The sequence below is a fragment of the Contarinia nasturtii genome, unplaced genomic scaffold (genome assembly GCF_009176525.2).
Source record: "Contarinia nasturtii isolate CC-2019 unplaced genomic scaffold, AAFC_CNas_1.1 Cnas_scaffold_2367, whole genome shotgun sequence".
In the NCBI taxonomy this organism is placed as follows: Eukaryota; Metazoa; Arthropoda; class Insecta; order Diptera; family Cecidomyiidae; genus Contarinia; species Contarinia nasturtii.
Genome location: NW_022199689.1, coordinates 848,380 through 868,282, shown reverse-complemented (window position 1 = coordinate 868,282; position 19,903 = coordinate 848,380). Strand labels below are relative to the sequence as shown.

At 33.5% G+C, this 19,903-nt stretch overlaps 5 protein-coding genes across 5 annotated transcripts; 3 read left to right on the top strand and 2 right to left on the bottom strand.

Annotated features, from left to right (window-relative positions):
* Positions 1–616: 616 nt before the first annotated feature.
* Positions 617–5,299, top strand: LOC116348287 (rabphilin-3A). The gene is made up of 9 exons (XM_031779249.1): positions 617–1,289; positions 1,579–1,997; positions 2,663–2,857; positions 3,013–3,126; positions 3,317–3,897; positions 4,018–4,415; positions 4,551–4,762; positions 4,839–4,920; positions 4,987–5,299. Exons 2-9 carry the CDS (start codon positions 1,921–1,923, stop codon positions 5,206–5,208), a joined length of 1,881 nt encoding a protein of 626 aa, XP_031635109.1. The 5' UTR covers positions 617–1,289; positions 1,579–1,920; the 3' UTR covers positions 5,209–5,299.
* Positions 5,284–9,200, bottom strand: LOC116348304 (RILP-like protein homolog). Its single transcript, XM_031779280.1, has 5 exons — positions 8,350–9,200; positions 7,163–7,450; positions 6,646–7,037; positions 6,476–6,577; positions 5,284–6,393 (listed from the first exon to the last, which is right to left on the bottom strand). Exons 1-5 carry the CDS (start codon positions 8,647–8,649, stop codon positions 6,279–6,281), a joined length of 1,197 nt encoding a protein of 398 aa, XP_031635140.1. The 5' UTR covers positions 8,650–9,200; the 3' UTR covers positions 5,284–6,278.
* Positions 9,201–9,462: 262 nt separating this feature from the next.
* LOC116348334 lies at positions 9,463–10,150 on the top strand. The gene is made up of 3 exons (XM_031779316.1): positions 9,463–9,579; positions 9,661–9,749; positions 9,832–10,150. The coding sequence occupies exons 2-3, from the start codon at positions 9,665–9,667 to the stop codon at positions 10,035–10,037; spliced, it is 291 nt and encodes a 96-aa protein (XP_031635176.1). The 5' UTR covers positions 9,463–9,579; positions 9,661–9,664; the 3' UTR covers positions 10,038–10,150.
* A 159-nt stretch (positions 10,151–10,309) lies between these two features.
* Positions 10,310–11,217, top strand: LOC116348329. Its single transcript, XM_031779309.1, has 3 exons — positions 10,310–10,461; positions 10,527–10,820; positions 10,881–11,217. The coding sequence occupies exons 1-3, from the start codon at positions 10,393–10,395 to the stop codon at positions 10,944–10,946; spliced, it is 429 nt and encodes a 142-aa protein (XP_031635169.1). The 5' UTR covers positions 10,310–10,392; the 3' UTR covers positions 10,947–11,217.
* A 262-nt stretch (positions 11,218–11,479) lies between these two features.
* Positions 11,480–19,814, bottom strand: LOC116348285 (leishmanolysin-like peptidase). The gene is made up of 14 exons (XM_031779247.1): positions 19,044–19,814; positions 16,985–17,091; positions 16,849–16,879; positions 16,684–16,766; positions 16,454–16,556; positions 16,208–16,385; positions 15,877–15,999; positions 15,733–15,807; positions 15,534–15,670; positions 15,134–15,432; positions 14,765–15,057; positions 14,569–14,692; positions 12,046–12,088; positions 11,480–11,980 (listed from the first exon to the last, which is right to left on the bottom strand). The coding sequence occupies exons 1-14, from the start codon at positions 19,260–19,262 to the stop codon at positions 11,702–11,704; spliced, it is 2,094 nt and encodes a 697-aa protein (XP_031635107.1). The 5' UTR covers positions 19,263–19,814; the 3' UTR covers positions 11,480–11,701.
* Between the last annotated feature and the right edge of the window lie 89 nt (positions 19,815–19,903).

Below are 19,903 nucleotides of genomic sequence, written 5' to 3'. Positions count from 1 at the left end.
TTGTTCGTTCGTTGTTCGTACGAACAACGAACAACGTTCGTTCGTTCGTAATTTATGAAAATTTATTTTCTCAAAATAAACAAATATTGTGATACTAAATGTAAATTGGAAAAACCTTAAATCGATTTTTCCCGCTTTTCCGATGGGAAATTGTGAAAAATAAGCAAAATATTGACTCTCGTACGAAATTTTTTTTTCTCACTTTTTTTGTGCATTATACCCAGTCTCCCAGAGTTTCATATAAGGTTGCCATGTAACTGCAGAAAGTCTGTCGAAAATATTGAAATTTTTTTTTTTCGTTTTTTCGACCGTCTTTGTGCTGCTCTCGAAGACTCGGTATAGTGCACAAAAATATCGAAAACATTTTTTTCACTTTTTTCTTGCATTATACCCAGTCTGAGAGAGTTTCATATAAGCTTGCCATGTAGCAGCACAAAGACGGTCGAAAAGACGAAATTTTTTTTTTTTTTTTCAATATATCGACTGTCTTTCTGCTGTCACATGGCAACATTATATGAAACTCTCGGAACGGTTCGTTCGTTAGTGTTCTTGGACAGCTATGAATTCACATTTAATACATGATGTGTTTTTTTTTCACAATTCATCGTTATATATGTATATATCCCTAGGTATATCCACAAAAGTGATACATTGAAAGTATTGAATGCGATATTCGCATGGGATACACACATTTGCTGTGTGCTACGTTGCATATACTCACAAGCAGAATCTAAGATTACTTGGAAATTATTGCGTGTGCTCGATTGACAGTTGACTCGTTGACTTGTCGAGTTTATTATGTATTTTCACAATGTATCTCGATAAACATGTCCATATGTTTACTTTGTAGTCACCTCGTTATCCTAATCCAAGTAAATGCTTTGTGTCCATGTTTATGAGACTTTTTTTTCGTATTGAAAGCTTTGCTTGAATCATCTCGAAACATTCAACACAGCAAAATATATAATGTAAAATAATATGAATAAAAATCATTGGCAACAAACAGAATTTCGAACATTGATGGATAAAAAAGACGGAAAAACGTAATGAAGAGTGTGTGTATGGCGTGCGCAATGATATATAGAATTGACATGAACAACACGCAATTCGTCAAGTGAATACTTAAAAGAGACAACACTCTTGGCTTATCACTTCAGTCGTGCAACAGGCGTTCAAACGGAAACAACCCAAAACAATGACAATATAATGACTCCGTACAATCTTAACGATATGTAATATTCAGTCATTTTATTTCATTGTTTGTTCATCGAGTTGGTGTTTAAACAAAGGTATCATACCAATGGTCGCATAGACTTCAGACTTTAATTGCACCCAACGTCAGTGAATCATTTGATTTGATTGATTGGGGTTTTTTGTTGGGTTTTATTTTCTCACATAACGTACTTGAATTTCAATTAAACTCATATAGAATACCAGAAAATAAAAATAATCAAAGAAAAGTCAACCGTTCAATGGACTAAAACTGAATATAATATGTAGTTCGAGTTTTTTTCTAGTAGAACAAAAAATAAATAAATATTTTATGTCAAACATTTGGGCATTAACATGTAATTTTAGTGGGTGTGTACAATTGTACAAACGGAGTCGTTAAATATTTGGAGTTCAACGAATAGAACAGTCGGAAATGGTGTAAAATAAATTGGAGTTCATTCAAACTTATTTATTCCATATGTTTGGATTTGTGAAAAAATAATAAAATAAACAGTAAAGCTTCGAAATCGATAAACTGTTTAAACAAAGGAAATAATATAAAGAAGCAAAAAGTAACGCGATTGTAGCAAAAAGTAACAGCATCGTTCAATTATCGGCGTATCGGAAAATAAGGGAAACGAACCATTTGAGCTATGTAATCAATGAATGGTTTTTGTTGTGTGTGTGTGTATTTTTTTTTATTAAATAATGAATTTCCAAGGGCGAGACAATGATATGAAATTTACAGTCTGTCCCAGCGATAGACATTTAGCATTGAGAGCCAAGTAAGTACATTGTTAATAATATATAAATAAATTTCGAGCTCCCATCATTTTTACGCACTCAGTGTGTTGTTGCTGTTATGTGTATACGTTAGTTTTTTTCCGTTCATGTTCACCCTTTGATAAGATTCAATAATTTTTCCACTCATACCATAAAATAGTTCGATTTAATTATGCATTCCATAACGGCTGTTGAAATTAATTGCTCTATGCAAAGGAAATATGAAAAAAATGGAAAATATTTCCAAGAAAGCACAAAAAAGACTGAATAATTTCAACAGACTCCACAAACAACTTTATAATCTGTTTTTACCAAGATTCTCGGAAACACGTATTTTCGCGTTCAAGATATGATGTTTCCATAGCATCGAAATGATGACTTCAACTTCCTTGGCAGCATTTTCAAACACTTTCACCACCAACCAAAAACACGATTTCCATATCGTATTTTCTGTTGTCGTTTTTAAAACTGTTGCTCTATTTCTGGCATAAATTTATTTTGTTTTGAAAGTTCAAGAACAAGTACAATCAAGAACAAAAGCATTTTTAGTGTTTGCGTTGTCATGCAATGCCAAGTCCTATGTAGATGAAAACAATTGCCGAATATTTCTTGTTTGACCTTCTAATTTCATGCTGTTTGAACTCTTCCATCAAATTCAATACGCAAGACTTCATTCGGGATGGAGTACAGGAAAAACATCGGCAACATCACTTAATCCAGCTGAGCGTGATGCGATTATCGATGTTATACAGAGAAATGAATTACTCGAAACCGCCGAACGTGAACGGGTTGGCAAAATTATTGACCGCGTGGAAAAAATCAAACAACGTACCACGGACTTTGGACCACGAAATTGTTGTAGGTAAATAAAAACAAGTAGCATAAGTAGCAAACTTTAACACGCATTGAGGAGTGATGGAAACCACTATTAATTTATCAGACGCATTTTGTTAAGCCTGTTAAAAGGATTTTATCTGATTTCACTGAACATTTGTAAAACCCTCTTTTGTTTTATAGGCTGTGTGGTCAAGGTTTTGGTCTTTTAAGCCCATCAAAAATTATTTGTCAGAATTGCCGAAAGCCTGTGTGTTCAAAATGTTCTATTGAACTTCATGTTAAGCATGGCACCAGGTAGGTTCATTTAAATATACTTTGAGATTTTTTTTGATAAATAAACTGACAAGGTAAACATCACGTATATGCTGGTGATGAGAACCGCTATAGAATTGGGTTCATGTTCACTGAACGAATAATGACAATGTGGTCGTTTAAGTACATGAAAATAAAACGAACATTGAATATTTCTTCTCCCCATTTTCAGTTTAAACAACATTTGGTTATGTCAAATATGTTCTGAAATACGTGAAATGTGGAAAAAGACTGGCGCTTGGTTTTACAAAAGTCTCCCAAGCTATGATAAACTACAAAAACCAACGACTGCAAGATCAGTAAGCCTTACAAGTAATTCGCCACCAGAAAGGACACGAAATCGCCGAATCAAAGTGACCGACAGCAGTTCAGATGATGAGGAAAATGCGGAAGCATGCATAAGATCAAGTTCGGTTAGCGCAAAACGAAGTAGTTCTTATTTTCTGGAAAGAATGAATAGCTTACGTTCGAGACCATCAAATTCAACATCTAGCTTAAATGACGATGGATTTTTTTATCGTAAACTTTCATCGTTAAATCTCTTTGGTCGATCTCCATCAACTATGAACAATCGAACTGATGCAACCGATGCAAATGGACAATATTCCGATCACAGTTCGTTAACATTGAATGAAATGTCGGCGACAACATCAAATAGTCATCAAACCATTGTAAGACGTGATTCGAAGAATGAGCCAAGTACTTCTGTGTCTTCTGAAACTTCATCGGCAAATGACACCAGTTATGGTATAAGTAAGGGGCAAATCACTTAAAAATTACTTATTAATTATTATTGATTGTTTTACGATTATTTTCCGATTACTTATCGATTATTTTAAATTTTATTCTTTTCTTTTGTGATTCTCCCCTTAGGTATAGGTATGATGACAATGAATTCGATGTCAAGCTCAATCTGCCGAGAACAGCCGATGGGGTGGTTAGATATTTCTTTGGTTTACAGCGAACATGAACACACTCTAGACTGTTTTTTATTACGTGCCCGTGATTTACCGGCAATTGAAATAACAAAACCACCCGATCCATTTGCCCGATTAAATATCATCACTGAATTTAATAAACTTAAGCAAAAGAAATGGCTTCAAACACGAACCGTGCACAAAACTCGATGCCCGGAATTCAATGAAACAATCCGTTTTTTCGGTGTGGATCCTTCGGAGCTAACCCGTGGTCACCAATTGTATGTGGTGATTTTGGATGAAGATAAATATGGAAGTGATTTTTTGGGAATTGCAAAAATACCATTAGCATCAGTAAGTATCCAAAAAAAAACACGTCAATATATTTTTCATAATGAACAGGTTACTTTTTTATATGCCAAAGTATTTGTTTTATATCGATTGAAGTGAATTCTTTTTCACTGGAGACGAATTTAATCTTCTTCTCAGATTGCTGAAGCATCGAATTGTCGAATGTCACTGCCACTCTGTATTCAAGACCAATTTTGCCTAGAAGCAAGCCAAATTAATCATAATCGCGGATCGATTTTAATAGCTCTCTGTTATAATACGAAAAAGCGTGCACTTGCCGTTCAAATTAAGCGCTGTTCTCAACTATTGGCCATGGACAATAATGGGTTTTCGGATCCATTTGTGAAACTGTATGTGATTATTTGCAATTTAAATTGAAGTCTTTTTTGTATCAATCGATACATTTAATTACATTCATTTCTTTAGTCAATTGAAGCCAGACTCACATCGAAACAAAAAATACAAAACAAGTGTTAAATGGCGAAATTTGAATCCCGTTTTCAATGAGGTATGAACAAAAATTTAAAATTAAAGCATGAGCTGCTATAAATTTGAATATTAACAATTAAATTAGGAATTTTTCTTCGAGACTCGTCCCAACGAACTCGATAAGCAGTCATTAATAATTACCGTATGGGATAAAGATCTTGGAAAGAGTAATGACTTTTTGGGCTCACTTGTCATTGGTCATACTTCCAAAGGAAAACGATTAAAACAATGGAAAGATTGTATTCGCCTCCCGGATCTCTTCCACGATCAATGGCATTTCCTATCAAATGATTCGCATCCTTATTAATTAATCAATGATTCTTAATCTAGATTTAAGTTGAATACAATTTGCAGCACAGAATAAAAAAAATACAAATAAAAATTGATTAAAATCCCAACTTTATTCGTTGTATCCAATAACATTTGTTTTGCCACATTCAATCACACAATTTTTGTTCTGTTTTTCTTTGTGTTAATTTTGGCATAAGCAACGAAATTCTGTTTTTTTATTATTGCAGCGATGCATCACAAAAGATGCTTGTGTCAACTTTTGCTGGTTGCACAATGCAATGCACATAGTTTTCAGACATTCTAGTTTATAAATTATAATATATTTATTATGTGTTAGAAATACACAGCTAAATTTTTTTTAATTTTGAGTTTAATTCCAAGTTTTACATTATCATCGTCATGGATAGACCAGAAATGGGTGCATGAATATCAATATGAATTTTGTAAATTTTTGACAGCCAATAGACTAGAAAACTATAGTTTTCTTCATTCAAACAAAGAAGTTGAAAATATTTAACATTTTAAAATTCCAAAACAATAATCTCTTTGAATGTGGCTCGAAAGATGCATGTGATTACATGTATAAGAGTTTGGTTGAAAAAATACGAGTACAGGTAAAAAAAGTTATCCTCACAAAACAAAAAGAAAACTCATTCTATGCAGTTATTTTAACAATTATATCAAAATCAATAGATTTTCTTTTAACATCTAGAAAAGTGTTTACATTTTTATGAAACAAAAATTGCAAATAAACATTTTTTTATCGAGTAATAAATCACATCCCGAGGAAGATATGCTTCTGTGTAATATATAAATTCTTGTACCAGAAATTCCACTCACTCACTACTTCATTGAAATTTGATTATTATTATTGTGGATATCATATATATTTTTTTGGTTGGTTATATATTTTTCCGATGTTCATAAGATGAACTGATCAGATTAAAAATATCGCATATTAGTTGCTTTCTATGTTATTATTATTATGGTCGTCATTTAATGTACCAAATGGTTTTGGAAGCTTCCAGTCGTTTGAAATACTGTGATAGAGTAAATTGAATGACCCAATTATTCATTGGTGATTGCTTAGATGTTGGCAACGCTACGACTAGGACTAGAAGATAGAGCCATCTTAGACAGGGTCGATAACGTACCACGTTGAAAACTTGATTTGCTTTGTTCGGCAAAAAGTTTACGAAAACTGTAAACAAATGGAAAAAAATCGTTAGAGAACATTTTTTCTCTCTCAAAGATGTGAATGAAAGTGAAAACGGGCGACATACAACTTTCGAACTCCAGAACCTTCACTCGATCTTTTCCATGGGGCATCATCGGGTTCGTAGGGAAGTGGACCTTGCACAGGTGGATCATCTTCCTCGGCATCTCTAAAATGTAGGATGTATATGTTAAAACAATCGACTCATTTATTTTATTCGAAAGAAAAAGTGATTACGGTATTTTTTCTGGTGTTTTTTCTTCTGCAATGTTTTCCATTTTGGCATCATCATCATCATTCTTTGCATCTGGCTTCAATTGTTTCAATTCATTTTCCAACTCTTTGACTTTTGATTTAAGACTATCACGTTCCAATAGCAATGGTTTTAAATCATCGTTTGAAAGTAAAGAGCATCCAGCACTGCTTGCGACCTTCCTTAGGTCGAGTTTTTCGTTACCGCCAAAGCCGAGGCTCCTTCGAAGTACATTGATTTCACGTTTCTGATCTTGAATTTGTACCAATAAATCTGACCGTTCATCCAGTAATTTTTGAACTTGCGTTTGTAATAATTTCTGTCGTTTTCGGCTCTCACGTCCAGAACTTTTCAATCGCTCCAATTGAATGGAAAACTGGCCGAAAGTATTGAATTATTGATGAAAATTTGGAGATTTTTTTTCAAAATAATTCTATATCATTCTTGCACAGATGCAACTATTCTGTACAGGTACGATTTGTTAAATTATGCCATACTTACATTTTCAATTTCTGTATTTTTTTCTTCGATCTCTTGGTCTCGGCACATCAATTCATCCCTTTGTTTTTCCATTTGACCGCGTAACCTTTTTAACTTTTGAAAATCAGACTCATTCAACAAATTTGAAACATTTTGTCCACTTTTTGGCACTTGTTTTCCATCGTTTACACAATCAACATTCTTATATTCATTGTGTCTAAATCGACGATTCTCGTCTTGTAATTTATTCACCATATCCATCAGTTCTTTTGTTTCGCTGTGCCATTGTTCTTCAATTGTTTCCAGCTCCTGTGAATCAAATTGAAAATTTTGATTAAAACTATTTGTAAAGTGTGATGCTTTTCTAAGTTCTACAAATATATTGAAAGATTTCAATATTTTGAAAATATTTTCCATTATTCATTGGCAAAATCATTACGTCATCGGCATCAACAACACATATAACGGACTTTGAACCATGAATTCGGCAAAAAATACACTCATCTTTCGTAAACGTGTTTGTTTACAATTTTTATCCATTGTGATGCCCCCTTAGAATATATATGAGTACTTTATAGCATGTATACAATGATTTAAACAGTTTGACATCATGATGCGTATCATTCATTATATTCGAATATAACAATTACCGCCGGATATTGTTTGTGTTGCCAAAAGCTAAAGAAAACTATACAGTACGGGTATTATCTCTTAAATAAGACATAGCGACATAGCTATTTTCTTGTATGCTACATATCTCATTTTTACTCACTATCTGATTCAATTTCTTTCCTAAACATCAATAATAATAATCGATTTGGTCATAAAGTACATCCATGCGATAGCTTTGATGAGCAATAATCTATTATTTGATTGCCTTCGTTTGGAAATGGAGCCCGACATTCAAGTTTCAATAATACAATGTTTTTGTTCATGAAAATCGAAAAGACAGTCACGTTTGGCAGAGATATTTACACAAGCGGTTAGATTAAAGATTGTGTACACTGAAAATACGCATGAAGGTCATACGATGATGTTTTGTATCAAGGTACATGTTGCTTTCTAATTGTTTGTGACCAATATTGGAGCGCTGTGTTGAAATAATGACGCTTACTAATCATTGGACGAACCAGCAAAAAAAATCAAACATTTGCCCTTTGAATGTGTTTCGAAAAACAATCAATTATATGTTTATCATAAAAACCTACCCGCTGGAGTTTTTCACGGAAAACAGCTCTTTCGATTTTTTCACTTTCCAGCGATGCGACGCGATCAGAAAGCGCTTGCATGGTTGTGTTTTCATTTTCATTGCGGCTCGCTAAGGCTTCAAGCATCTCCAAAGCATTGACGACCTTTGGCATTAAGGCGGTAACTGCATCGGCTCCATAACAATCGATGATTTTTTCACATTCTTTACCAATTTCCGACGCTAAATCGTAAACATCCACCACGGATAAATCGCTGGGAATGGAGTCAAACGCTTTTTCATCCATTTTTTTCGAATTCATTACTTTTTACACTTAAAACATCAAATACCATTGGCAATACCACCACTCGCTTGTGTACACAGAAAACGATTTTAAATGTTAAAATTGTCTTTAGAAATCTATATGTTATCAATCAATTGATTCTTCTCACTTGAGCTTCATTAAAATACAGAAATTTCAACAAGAGACACTTTTTGAACTCTCTCACAAATATCACATACGCACACACACTCTCGAAAAACAAATAAACAAAATTTTATGGTTCAATTTTCAATGTAAAATATAACAATTATGCGCAAAAGGCAATGATAATGTGTGGGCGAATTTTTTTTTTTCTTATTTATATAAAGAAGATATTGTTTTCAAACAATATTGTCGATTTTGTTTTGTATGCTTTTTTTCCTTTGCCCATCAATATGGGGAATTTCTTTTATTTTTGGCACAGTATATACAATTTACATGATACATTCACTGATCCACTCACTCAACTGATTTTGTATAAACACTTGACAGTCCAGTGGACTATGTACGGTTTGATGTTATGGTAGAGAGAAAAAATTGCATTGGAGAAAGAGAGTGAACTGTGTAGGGGAATGCTATAGACGTCAAGAATGAAGATTAATTTGATTTCTCCGAAGTGGCGGCATGATGATGATGAACGATGCATTGGAGTGAATAGACATTCTCACATTATAATCCTCAAATGGGATTTCAAATTCAATAATAACTATATGACAAAAATGTTTTTATGAAAATCAAAAATATTTTACAATCAATTGTTGCAGCGATGTCAATCCACGCCATCTATCAATTACATGCAAAAACAATTCCAATCCAATAAAATGACAATAATATATATATAAATTGTCAGTGTCAAAATCGCACATGTTCACTGTGAAAACATACATTCACTCAATCAGTTTGTTATTGTTGAATTAATCTTCTGAATTGGTAAGTTATTCAAAATAGTTTGCATCATACATTCAAATCGCCCAATAACACATATTTACATTTGAATTTGTTTTAACAAAGAAAAATGCCACAAGGAAAGTTTAAGCTAAAGACCAAGGTACCGAATCAAAAGCAAAAGCAAAAGGGCAAAGCATTCACAAGGCGACCAAGTAAGTATTTAGTCATCCCATAACGAAATGGTGCTTAATATCATTTTTTTGTCTTTCAATTTGTTTAAATTGGTAATTTTAGATGCTCCGATTCAACCAAAGAAGCAGCAATTTACTGAACAACAGAAACTCAAGCAGATGGTATCAAAAAATGTGAATCGCGTTGTCGAAGATGAAATTCGGGGCCGTGCCAAAGAAGGGCACATTAATCTCAGTAAAGCACAACAGGCTGTGGCCAAACAACAAAAGGAAAAAACAAATACCATCGAGGCCACAACCAGCAAATAATTATTTAAAGTAAATAATTCAAAGAAATAAATTGTAATGTGAATCCCATTCACTCCAATTAAATATCAATAAGAAAATTATGGCAAAGACAATTCCAAATGTTGAAAAATGAATTTTTGTCTTTAATTTCTAGTCGCTTTAGTTTTGTATACAAAACATTTTTTTTTGTTTACTGGAAAGTCTCGTGGTATTTGACATTTGGCATTCAGCTGAATTCCAATACTTCCAAATAATAGAGTTACCAACACTCAATAGTGTTCAACATCCATAATATATTCCATTGGAAAACACTGCTGTCACTGACTTGTAAACAACATGTTTAGGTTACGTTTTACAAAGGATATTACTGAAAAAAATGAATACATTTTCATATCTTCAACCAAATTTAATGACCACCGAACAGTTACGGGATCATTTGAAAATCGTGAGTATATTTCGTGTAAAAAAACATGAAACATTAACTTAATTTCAATGATTTGATTACCATAGAGATTTCCAAATCAAAATGTATCTCTGCTACAACGGGGCGAATTGTTGAAGTTATTTTCGATGTATGCAGTGCCAAAGGCACGACGAGGCACATCAAATGGGGATATTGAAATGAAACCCGTTACCAATACAAATGTGGCGAGTCGAAATGAGTACAAACGACCAAGACATCAATTAATAACACCACCAACAGTGGAAACTGTTACAAATGCTTGCAAAAAAATTCGACTAATCAACAAAAACATCGAGGGCGTGAGCCCAAATAATAAACGACAGTGTAATCCATTGCCGATGGTAAATTTGTTTTACAATAAAATCATATTCATGATTTTGAATGCGAATTTAATTTTACAGGAAAGTGATCAAAGTCAAACATACACACCGCCAGAATCAAAACGAAAGAAAATAACATGGCCATGACTGGATGATATATTTCAAGCAAATTAATTTAAATAACATGAGAGTTTAAAAAAGACTATGAAAAAAGCAGATTAGTTTTAAATTGATTGTTGATTCATATATGTAGATGAATTTTTTTCATACAATGATTTTTAGATAGGATAGATGCGAAAGATCTCCGCAAGATCCAGATCCAAGCGCGCGTACGCTGCCGCATGATGCATACATATATAATACGCACGCAAATTCGTTATTCTTATTTCCCCTTCTTTGATTCGCATGCCATAGCATTACGGAGTAAGGAATGTATGTATCATGCGGCTACGTACGCACGCTTGGATCCGGATCTTGCGGAGATCTTACGGATCTATTCTATCCAAAAATCATTGTATGATTTTTTTTATGAATTTGTGGAATATTACGGTAATAATTAAGCATACTCACCTCTTGATTTTGCAGTAAATTGACTTGTCCAAGTTACTGATTTAAGATAATTTTTAATTTTTGTATTACAATTAAAATCATGAAACAAACAGAAAATATCTTCTTTTCAATTCTTTGTTCTATATATATATTTTCTAAAACACTATTCAGGTTTGCACAATATTTCAGCTTACAGCTAAATTAAATGTTTCAAATAAAATATAACTTAATACAATTGAATATTTTCAACACATATACATAATATCGTCCACATAACAGATGTGTATTGTATATGTAATCACAAAAAAGAAGAACACCGATTGCTACCATGAAACATGAAAGTTAACTTGGAATTACATGCACATTATGATGATTGCAATCGAAAGGAATGTATACGACAGTTGATTTGGAATGGATGCTTGTGAACAATGAAGTTCGTCTTTGTGGAAAACATTTGATGGTGGAGCCTCCTCGCTTAGTTTGCACGTTTGATTTTTCAATGCAAATTCGTTGCCACAAATTTCATGGCATGGCGGACAACGAATGGCACCTCTATGTAGCCAGCCGCCAGACTTAACGCGAACATTAATCTCTTGACCGGGATGAAAGCACTCGTAAGAATAATTTGTGACCTATAAAAAGAAAAGTAACACATAACTTTGGATCCAATAATTTGGATTTTGTTTCATGATTGTACCAAAATATGCAAGCGGCCATTCTGACATTTATACTGATAACATCTACAGATAATCAGAAGATAAAAATGGAATTAATGGAAATTAATCAACATTTTATGGAATGTAATGGAAAATGAAATTGAAATAATCTAATCACAGTGTAACTACACCTACACTATGTGTACTTTTTACTTTCAGTATGGCGCACACATTAAATTTCGTAACTTAATGGCTAAATGCGCTTACGCAAACAGATTGCTTAAAATTAAGATTTGGTAGTGGTAAATTGGATCTGTGAAATGAAAAATAAATCATAATATTAGTAGCAAATCGAATGTATGTATGTACAATTGTACATATGTCTTTTACTTATTGCATTACAACTTGAAATTAACTTTAGTTGAGATCCGCCAGTCTGCGAACGGTGAAAATCGGATTCAATTGCTGACCTCTCACTATGGCATGCAGAGCACTTTCAGATCTGGTCTCTTCTTCGTGTACCCATTCTGAATCTCTAATATCGTTTGCAACGAGATACTGGACCTGATGAAATGCGAAACGAAAACAATACAAATCAAAAATGAAACGAAATAAAATAAAGAGTCTTACGGGAGTAAGACGAACTTTTCCGCACGGTGGTAGTTGCGTATTTTATTAAGAAAGTTCAAAATAATCAAATTCGATTTTTCAAGCCTTTCAAGTGGCGTAAAGTTCGAGACCAAAAAATATGTTTCAACTTTGGCAACGAAATATTCTTTAATAGCAGAAGTACCCGAGAAAAGATTTTTCACACTTTCATGATGAACCCATTTGTACGACATTTGAAACTATTCTATTATTTTCTAACAAAACACTATAAAAAAATATGTTTGACGTTAATTTTGCCATAGAAATTATTTTTGAAACACTTTTCATAACTAAAGTCACAAAAAATTTGGATTTTTGTATGGGAGCCATGTCTGTATGCTACCTTAATGGCATGAAACTTTGTACAGGTTATTTTTTTCACAAAAAAATAACATTCGGAGGGTTTGGAGAAATTTCAACGAAAATTATGAGTACTTCCCATACAAAATATTCTTTTTTGAAAATTTTGTATGGGAGGTACCCCTAATTTTAATTGAAATCTCTTCAAACTTTTAGAATGTCATTTTTTTGTGTTAAAAATAGTCTGTGCAAAGTTTCACGTCATTAAGGTAGCATACAGGCATGGCTTCCATACAAACATTCAATTTTTTTGTGATTTTTTCAAGGAAACTGTATCAAAAATTGATTGTATCTCAAAAATAACGTCGGATTCGGTTTTCTCGTGCCAAAAAACCCCCCAATACATATTTTTGAGTGTTTAAGTCTACATTAAGTATGACTTTTGGACGAAACTTGGACTCTTTTTCATAGGTATCACTCCAGGCATGACATTTTTTTCCATCAACCAAAATCGCTCAAAATCTAATGATTTCTATTCCTCGGGACCCCCAATCATCACGTGAAGTCAGATTTTAAATAACTTTTCTGGGGGGTGAGATAATCGATGGACAAATTTTGCGTACGGCGGACAACGTACGACGTACGACGTGGAACAGACCCACAACAACCATGCTCAAAACGGCCTTATTCGGGTTCTCTGACCTCAGAAACGTCCAGAAAACATGTTTTTGAGGTTTCGTAAATTTTGACCTATTGCAATACTTTCCCCTTTCACACTAGGTGTGTGCGGAAAAGTAAAATGAGACAATTGAACAATTCAAATGCACTTACCTCGTTCAAATAAATACGCTTTGCCAAAACTTTGTATGTATTGTATTCCTCCTCATCCTCATCCTCATACTCCTCCTCTTCTTCACTACTGTATGAACTGGATATTTTTCTATTGCTAAGGAAATGTGAAAAAAACCACGGAATTATTCACAAATGTAAAAAATTGGCAATATAATATAAACCTTTTGACAAATTCACAACGCAATAAACATGTTTATGCGCGCACAGCTAAAGCACATTAAATAGAATACCGTTAGACCAGCTCACTGCGATCGTATACAAAGTGCACAACTTTTTGTTTCGTTTGCAAAGTGATGGAATTGGAAAATGTCACTTGTCTCGATGCGTTGTGAATTTTACAAACGCATACACAAAACACAACATACAATATTCAAATGTACTCACTCTGTGTGTGTGTGCTGCTGTTTTCGCTCAGATGCTGTCCGTTCGTCTAGATGCTGTCATTGTGATGTTATTCCGATGGAATGCTATTGTATTTCAAACGTGTTGATTAGTTGTGATGTTCTCTGTTCCACTGCTACTAACACTACCAAATCTCAATTTTTGTATTGCAATCTGTTTGCTATCGCGATTTTAGTTCATTTTCAAATTGTTCTTAATTTAACCTGTATGTGTGTGTGCGATCAAACCTTTACTACTTTCTTACTACATTCTATAAATAGCTAGTTGCTATTGTGATTATTTCAATTGCATATAATGGAACTAATGGAACAGAATGGAAAATGGATCAGGAATTGTAGAGTAATGGAATAGTAATTTTTAACCCAGAGCCCCAGTGTTGCCATTCACGAGTCTGTCGACAAGAACGCTCCTCCCACATATTATCCGTATGATCAAAACATTTTGAATGATTTCCGTACGATTCGAGTGCAAAATTTTTCTCTGGCTCTGTTCAAAATGAAATGAATGGCATTTTTAAGTATCTATTGACTATTGTGAGAATTTAACGTCTAATCTTACTTGGATTATTGTCTTCGAATTGGCATTGAGATCCGCGAACAATTACATTTTTACTTCGCCATGTGAACTCTTGTATAAATGGGCAAAAATCGGCCAAAGTTACACTCCCACCGTAATACTCTTCTTCACCCTGTTTGACATTGTTGATAAAATCGAAGTTTTGATACATTTTTGGTAATGGATATTCGTGGCGAATTAGATTACAAAGAGCCACCGAGTTTCGATCGTCTGTGCATTCCGTTTGCAGTGGGTCTCGTTTCACTTTCGAGCAAAATGGGTGGATTGATCGGCCCCTGAAATTATAAAGTTTATTTTTTTTAATAAGTCAACAATGTTGAACGTGACAATTCTTGAGTTTGGTTTACTCACTTTGCTGTTTGCGCATAAATCCAATCTTTGCAGCTTTTCATAACAAAAGTGCATCCAAGTCCCTTTCCCCAGCTTAATGGTGATGCCATTGAATAATTCGCTTTGTACCACCCTGAATCTTCCATCAAAGCCAATGTAATACGCGAGAAGACTGGACTTTGTGTATGTGTTCCCGTCATTGCTTCATTCTCAAGAATTCGTTTCTCCCAATGGGTCAGTGCAGTACCTTCACCACCTTGATCTTCGAGTTCTGCACCTTCAAGTTTATCGCAAGCAAAATGATCTCGCACTTCCTTAACCTATAATTTAAAAAAAGGAAAACATATTGTAGTATCAAAAAGTATATAACGAAAAAAATATAAATTAAATTATTTAGAATAAAAAAAAGTAAATTCCTTACCACATTTGGAGTGACCATCATATCAACTGTTCGATTGATACGACCACCTTTGACAGACCAATCATTTCGTGTCACTTTTTTAATTGTACTCTCACCCCATTTATGAATCTGTAATTTTTCGTCCAAGTATGGTTTTCCTGTAAAAAGAATACAAGAATAAAAAGAAGACTTCCTGTAAAAAGAATAAAAAGAACCTTACCAGTATCAGGCTTACGTACGGTTCTTGGTGTTCCCTTTTCATCTCTGAAGAATGCATATAACGAAACACTAAATCCTATTTAACAAAAACAAGAATATTTTACAAAAAATTCAAAAGAAATTGAAATTTTCGATTTAATGATACCTAAAGCGTGTAATATTTCATGTTTAACCGTTGACAGTAGTGTATCCAACTCTTGAGGCTTTGTACTGATTGAGTCTGGACATAAATTGGCATGCCCAGCGATCGGCCGATCTAAAACTGATTCTATTTTTTTTTTTTTTCAAAGCAAAGTAAATCCAAATTACAACTTAAATGAGCCCATTCAATTTGTTACTTTCTTCATGGATCATGGTTTGATTTTCACACTTTTTTTTTTCGTAAAAAAAATTACTTTGGAACAAAATGTCAAACCAACGAAAAGCAGAAGATTTGTCTAAAAATCAAAATGAATCCATTCGGCGAAAACAGTTACCTTGTTGGCAGTGAGCAGCATATGCTACGGTTAATCCTTTGTGACATCGTTCCGTTTGTCGTGCCGACACATAAAATATAAAATCAGCATTATGAATACCTTCGCCAGCTTCACCAGCGGCTGAATTCTCCTTACATTCATGTCCGGTTGCATTGCAGGTCCGGCAAACGTCCAAATGCTTTTATATAAAAAAAATATTTTTAATACATGTTTTTAATATGGTTCATTTCCGAATGCTTTTAATACCTTCTCCGGTACTTCAACTTCACCGCACATTGTCACACTTTTGCAAGAATCAATACAATGTGTCACCGTATTTTTCACGAATATTTGGCTACTTTCACATTTTCTGCAATATGCCATAATATTAAGTTACTGTTTTAATAGCACACGCACATTTTATTGCAACACAATCAAAATGTATTATATATGCTAATGCATGCGTGACTCAGACTTGCACAATTTTCATATCATACCTATTTAATCTAATGACTTCTTTCGTTTGACGAACCATTAGTGTTTGTTCCCAAAATTGAACCGCTTGTGGAAGAATTGTTTTCTATTGTTTATGAATTAGTGGAAAAATAAATCAAATTAGCCAATAAATATTGATTTGATTATTTTTATGTAACGACACTTACATTAATTAATGTGAACTTTTCAGCACTTAATCTATAGCAAAAAAAATATATATTGGAAATAAGTTTGAGTTGAATGAAAAATGATGATATGTATTTTGATTATATAAGCAATGAAATGATTTCGGTATGCCATTACCTATAAACGGATTCATCATAATAAAGTAAAATTCGAACAGCTGTGTCGATGCTGCGTTTGTGCACAATATGTGGTGGCTCATTGTGGACCTTTGCACCATAAATCACCTAGAGCAAAGTGGATTGATTAGGATTTATGAGTCAATATCATATGCATATCACGTGGATATTGTTTGTTCGAATTATAAATTTATGCATGAAATATTTAAATTAACTAATTTGCTAGCTTAATCATTGCAAAATGCAAAGTCGTTGAATTGATTCTCTCTTTCTCTCTCTCTCTCTCTCTCTCTCTCTCTCTCTCTCTCTCTCTCTCTGTGTGTGTGTGTCTTCTGCTGTGTCTTTCTCTTTCATCTTTATTTTCAATTTGCACCAATTTCATGTCATAATTTTCTCAATTTCTGGAATTGAAATTTTTTAGACATGTTTGGAAAAATAATATTGAATAACGGTAACTTCGATTCGGTTTCATTTTATCAAAAAAAAAAAAAAAAAAAAAAAAAATCTATAATAATAAGTATTTCCATTCAATTCAATTTCATGATGATTTGTAATGCACTCGTTGATTCGCTTTCACCATATCTCTTCTCATCTTTCAGCGAAAATTTTTGTTTCTATTTAATCGAAACAAAATCGAGTTACATTAACTGGAACATCAATCATACTAATACAAAGCAACGCTATGATTTTGCTTCATTCACCCAATTGATACGGTGTGAAGTTTTCTGCTTCATTCAATCGCTCAACACAAACTGATCGAATTGATCAAATAAATTAACAAATGGCACGTTGCACGAATGGCAATATAGAATACGGGGAATTAGCATCTGATAGAATCACGTGCTGTATATGTATCAATAGTCTTATTAATTAACCGTAACTCGTTCATAGCAAAAGTGTACCATAACGATTTTGTGTTTTTTTTTCAAGCACCTAAAACTGGTTTTAGGCCAACTAACACGTACAGTTACAGAAACGCTTGGACCGTAGTACGGTCACCGTACATATCTTTAAATAACAATTGAATTCGATAAAGGTTGTCATTGGGCGTTAAGCGACACACTGTTAACGCGTCTAATTGCAACAATTCGTTTGGTGTGGCTAAAACCACTATTTTGCTGTCTACTACATAAACAATTAACTCGAATGAATGACGAACAAGAAAATGTTGTGTGCATAAAACGAAGGTGTATGAAAAATTGCCGCTTTGTGAGCGCGACAAAATTATTACTCATTTGGAACGATGAACATGAGTAAGTTTTATTGCAGAAAGTAGCCAACCGAAGAAAAGTTGAAGGTGAATCAAAAACTAACGCAATTATGCACGTTTGGAGTGTATATGAAGGTCCTTGAATGACCTTAACAGCACTCTGCAGACTCTCTGGAAAGAGACAGAGAGAGAATAGAAAATAAAATCGCCAATTACGTAAAATTTCACACATACACATTCATTATTCTCTCGCATATCTTCTTAAAGACAAAAAAAACTCGATTTTTATTCCAAGCCACTGAATCGATGGTATGAATCTGACTCTCTCGTGAAATTAATCAAATAAAACATGTTTTTCTTGTGCACACATAAATATACACACATACCATACGTATACAAGATTGAGAGAGATACAAACGTTCGGAAGTGAGAACCATTACCAATTTGATTAATTGGCTATTTGAAATACACCGCAACACACATAGCTTTTACTTTAAAGCCCACATTGCGAAAGTATTTTACGCTTTCGCTCAGCTGCATGGCGATGTATCAATTTAATACTTGTCTTGGCCGACCGAAATTACCACCGCCGTTGATTTCAACATCACACACATATTGCATTCACTTTTTTTTGCTAACGAAAGATAGAGAGATATTATAGATTTGCCAAAAACCACTAACTCTCAAATAAACATACACGCACACACACACACACACACACACACACACAAGATTGCAACCGAATTGGCTCAATCTAATCCACTCTGGAGCATAAAATGAAGAAAGAGAAAGAGAGCAACGATCAACATTCCGCAGAAAATGTTTATTGTACCAGTTCGATATTGCTTACATCGTGTGCCTTTGGGTGTTTATGATTGCAAATATGATTGCTATGTTGATGATAATGATAATTTTGTTGATGCTGTTGTTCTTTGTCATATTCCGAATGTCCAACCACCAAACTCAAATCAATTAATAAGCAAATAACAATTAATTCAGTAAACCATTTCAAATTTAATCGATTAATTGATGGAATTTCTACTGAATTAATTGCCATTTTTAGTTTCATTATCGACTCTATCGCCAGATTAGTTAATTATAGCTAGCGCTAGGCGGATGTTGTTGTTTTCGTTGTATCAGTTCGTTTTTTATAGGCTTGATTAAGATGATACAATTAATTGTATTGTTGCACTGAATAACATGCATTTTTTCATCCGAAAATAATTTTGTTTTTAAAATAAACACGATTCAAACACCACTGTTACATTTTTTGTACGGATAGAATTGATTTTTTTCCACGACATTTATGCAAACATTTGAGGTCTTAATATTTGAAAATTGTATACAATAGTAGTTTGCTGTGTGAATTGTAAACGAACCGTATGCCTCAATGTATGTGCAATCTTTGACTGGCGAACTCAAACTGGTAAAAGATGTTGTAAACCAACTCGCTTTTCACTTCAATTCAAAGACAAATGCACACACACACACACACAATCACATAGAAACCAACTAGTTGTTATTATTGAATCAATACAATCACAATGATGCAAACAAAATTGAACGTCAGCGAACGTTAATTGAATGCAATGAATTAATTGACTTGAGTATTTGTTGGAATTTTATTTACAAAACATTGAACACCGTCTAGTTGTTATTAGAAATTGTGTTAATTGAGTTGTTAAATGAACACAGAAATCAAAACCTATT

Excerpts from the sequence above, each read along its gene's own strand:
- LOC116348334 (XM_031779316.1), top strand. The coding sequence starts at position 9,665 with ATGCCACAAGGAAAGTTTAAGCTAAAGACCAAGGTACCGAATCAAAAG. Across the intron at positions 9,750-9,831 it reads AGCATTCACAAGGCGACCAA|ATGCTCCGATTCAACCAAAG; the intron begins GTAAGTATTTAG and ends TGGTAATTTTAG.
- LOC116348285 (XM_031779247.1), bottom strand. The coding sequence starts at position 19,262 with ATGAAACTAAAAATGGCAATTAATTCAGTAGAAATTCCATCAATTAAT. Across the intron at positions 15,808-15,876 it reads TGAAATATTACACGCTTTAG|GATTTAGTGTTTCGTTATAT; the intron begins GTATCATTAAAT and ends TTTGTTAAATAG. Across the intron at positions 11,981-12,045 it reads ATGGCCGCTTGCATATTTTG|GTCACAAATTATTCTTACGA; the intron begins GTACAATCATGA and ends TTCTTTTTATAG.
- LOC116348287 (XM_031779249.1), top strand. The coding sequence starts at position 1,921 with ATGAATTTCCAAGGGCGAGACAATGATATGAAATTTACAGTCTGTCCC. Across the intron at positions 4,763-4,838 it reads TCGGATCCATTTGTGAAACT|TCAATTGAAGCCAGACTCAC; the intron begins GTATGTGATTAT and ends TCATTTCTTTAG. Across the intron at positions 4,921-4,986 it reads TGAATCCCGTTTTCAATGAG|GAATTTTTCTTCGAGACTCG; the intron begins GTATGAACAAAA and ends CAATTAAATTAG.
- LOC116348304 (XM_031779280.1), bottom strand. The coding sequence starts at position 8,649 with ATGAATTCGAAAAAAATGGATGAAAAAGCGTTTGACTCCATTCCCAGC. Across the intron at positions 7,451-8,349 it reads TCCGTGAAAAACTCCAGCGG|GAGCTGGAAACAATTGAAGA; the intron begins GTAGGTTTTTAT and ends TTTGATTCACAG. Across the intron at positions 7,038-7,162 it reads AAAATACAGAAATTGAAAAT|TTTTCCATTCAATTGGAGCG; the intron begins GTAAGTATGGCA and ends ACTTTCGGCCAG.
- LOC116348329 (XM_031779309.1), top strand. The coding sequence starts at position 10,393 with ATGAATACATTTTCATATCTTCAACCAAATTTAATGACCACCGAACAG. Across the intron at positions 10,462-10,526 it reads TACGGGATCATTTGAAAATC|AGATTTCCAAATCAAAATGT; the intron begins GTGAGTATATTT and ends TGATTACCATAG. Across the intron at positions 10,821-10,880 it reads AGTGTAATCCATTGCCGATG|GAAAGTGATCAAAGTCAAAC; the intron begins GTAAATTTGTTT and ends TTAATTTTACAG.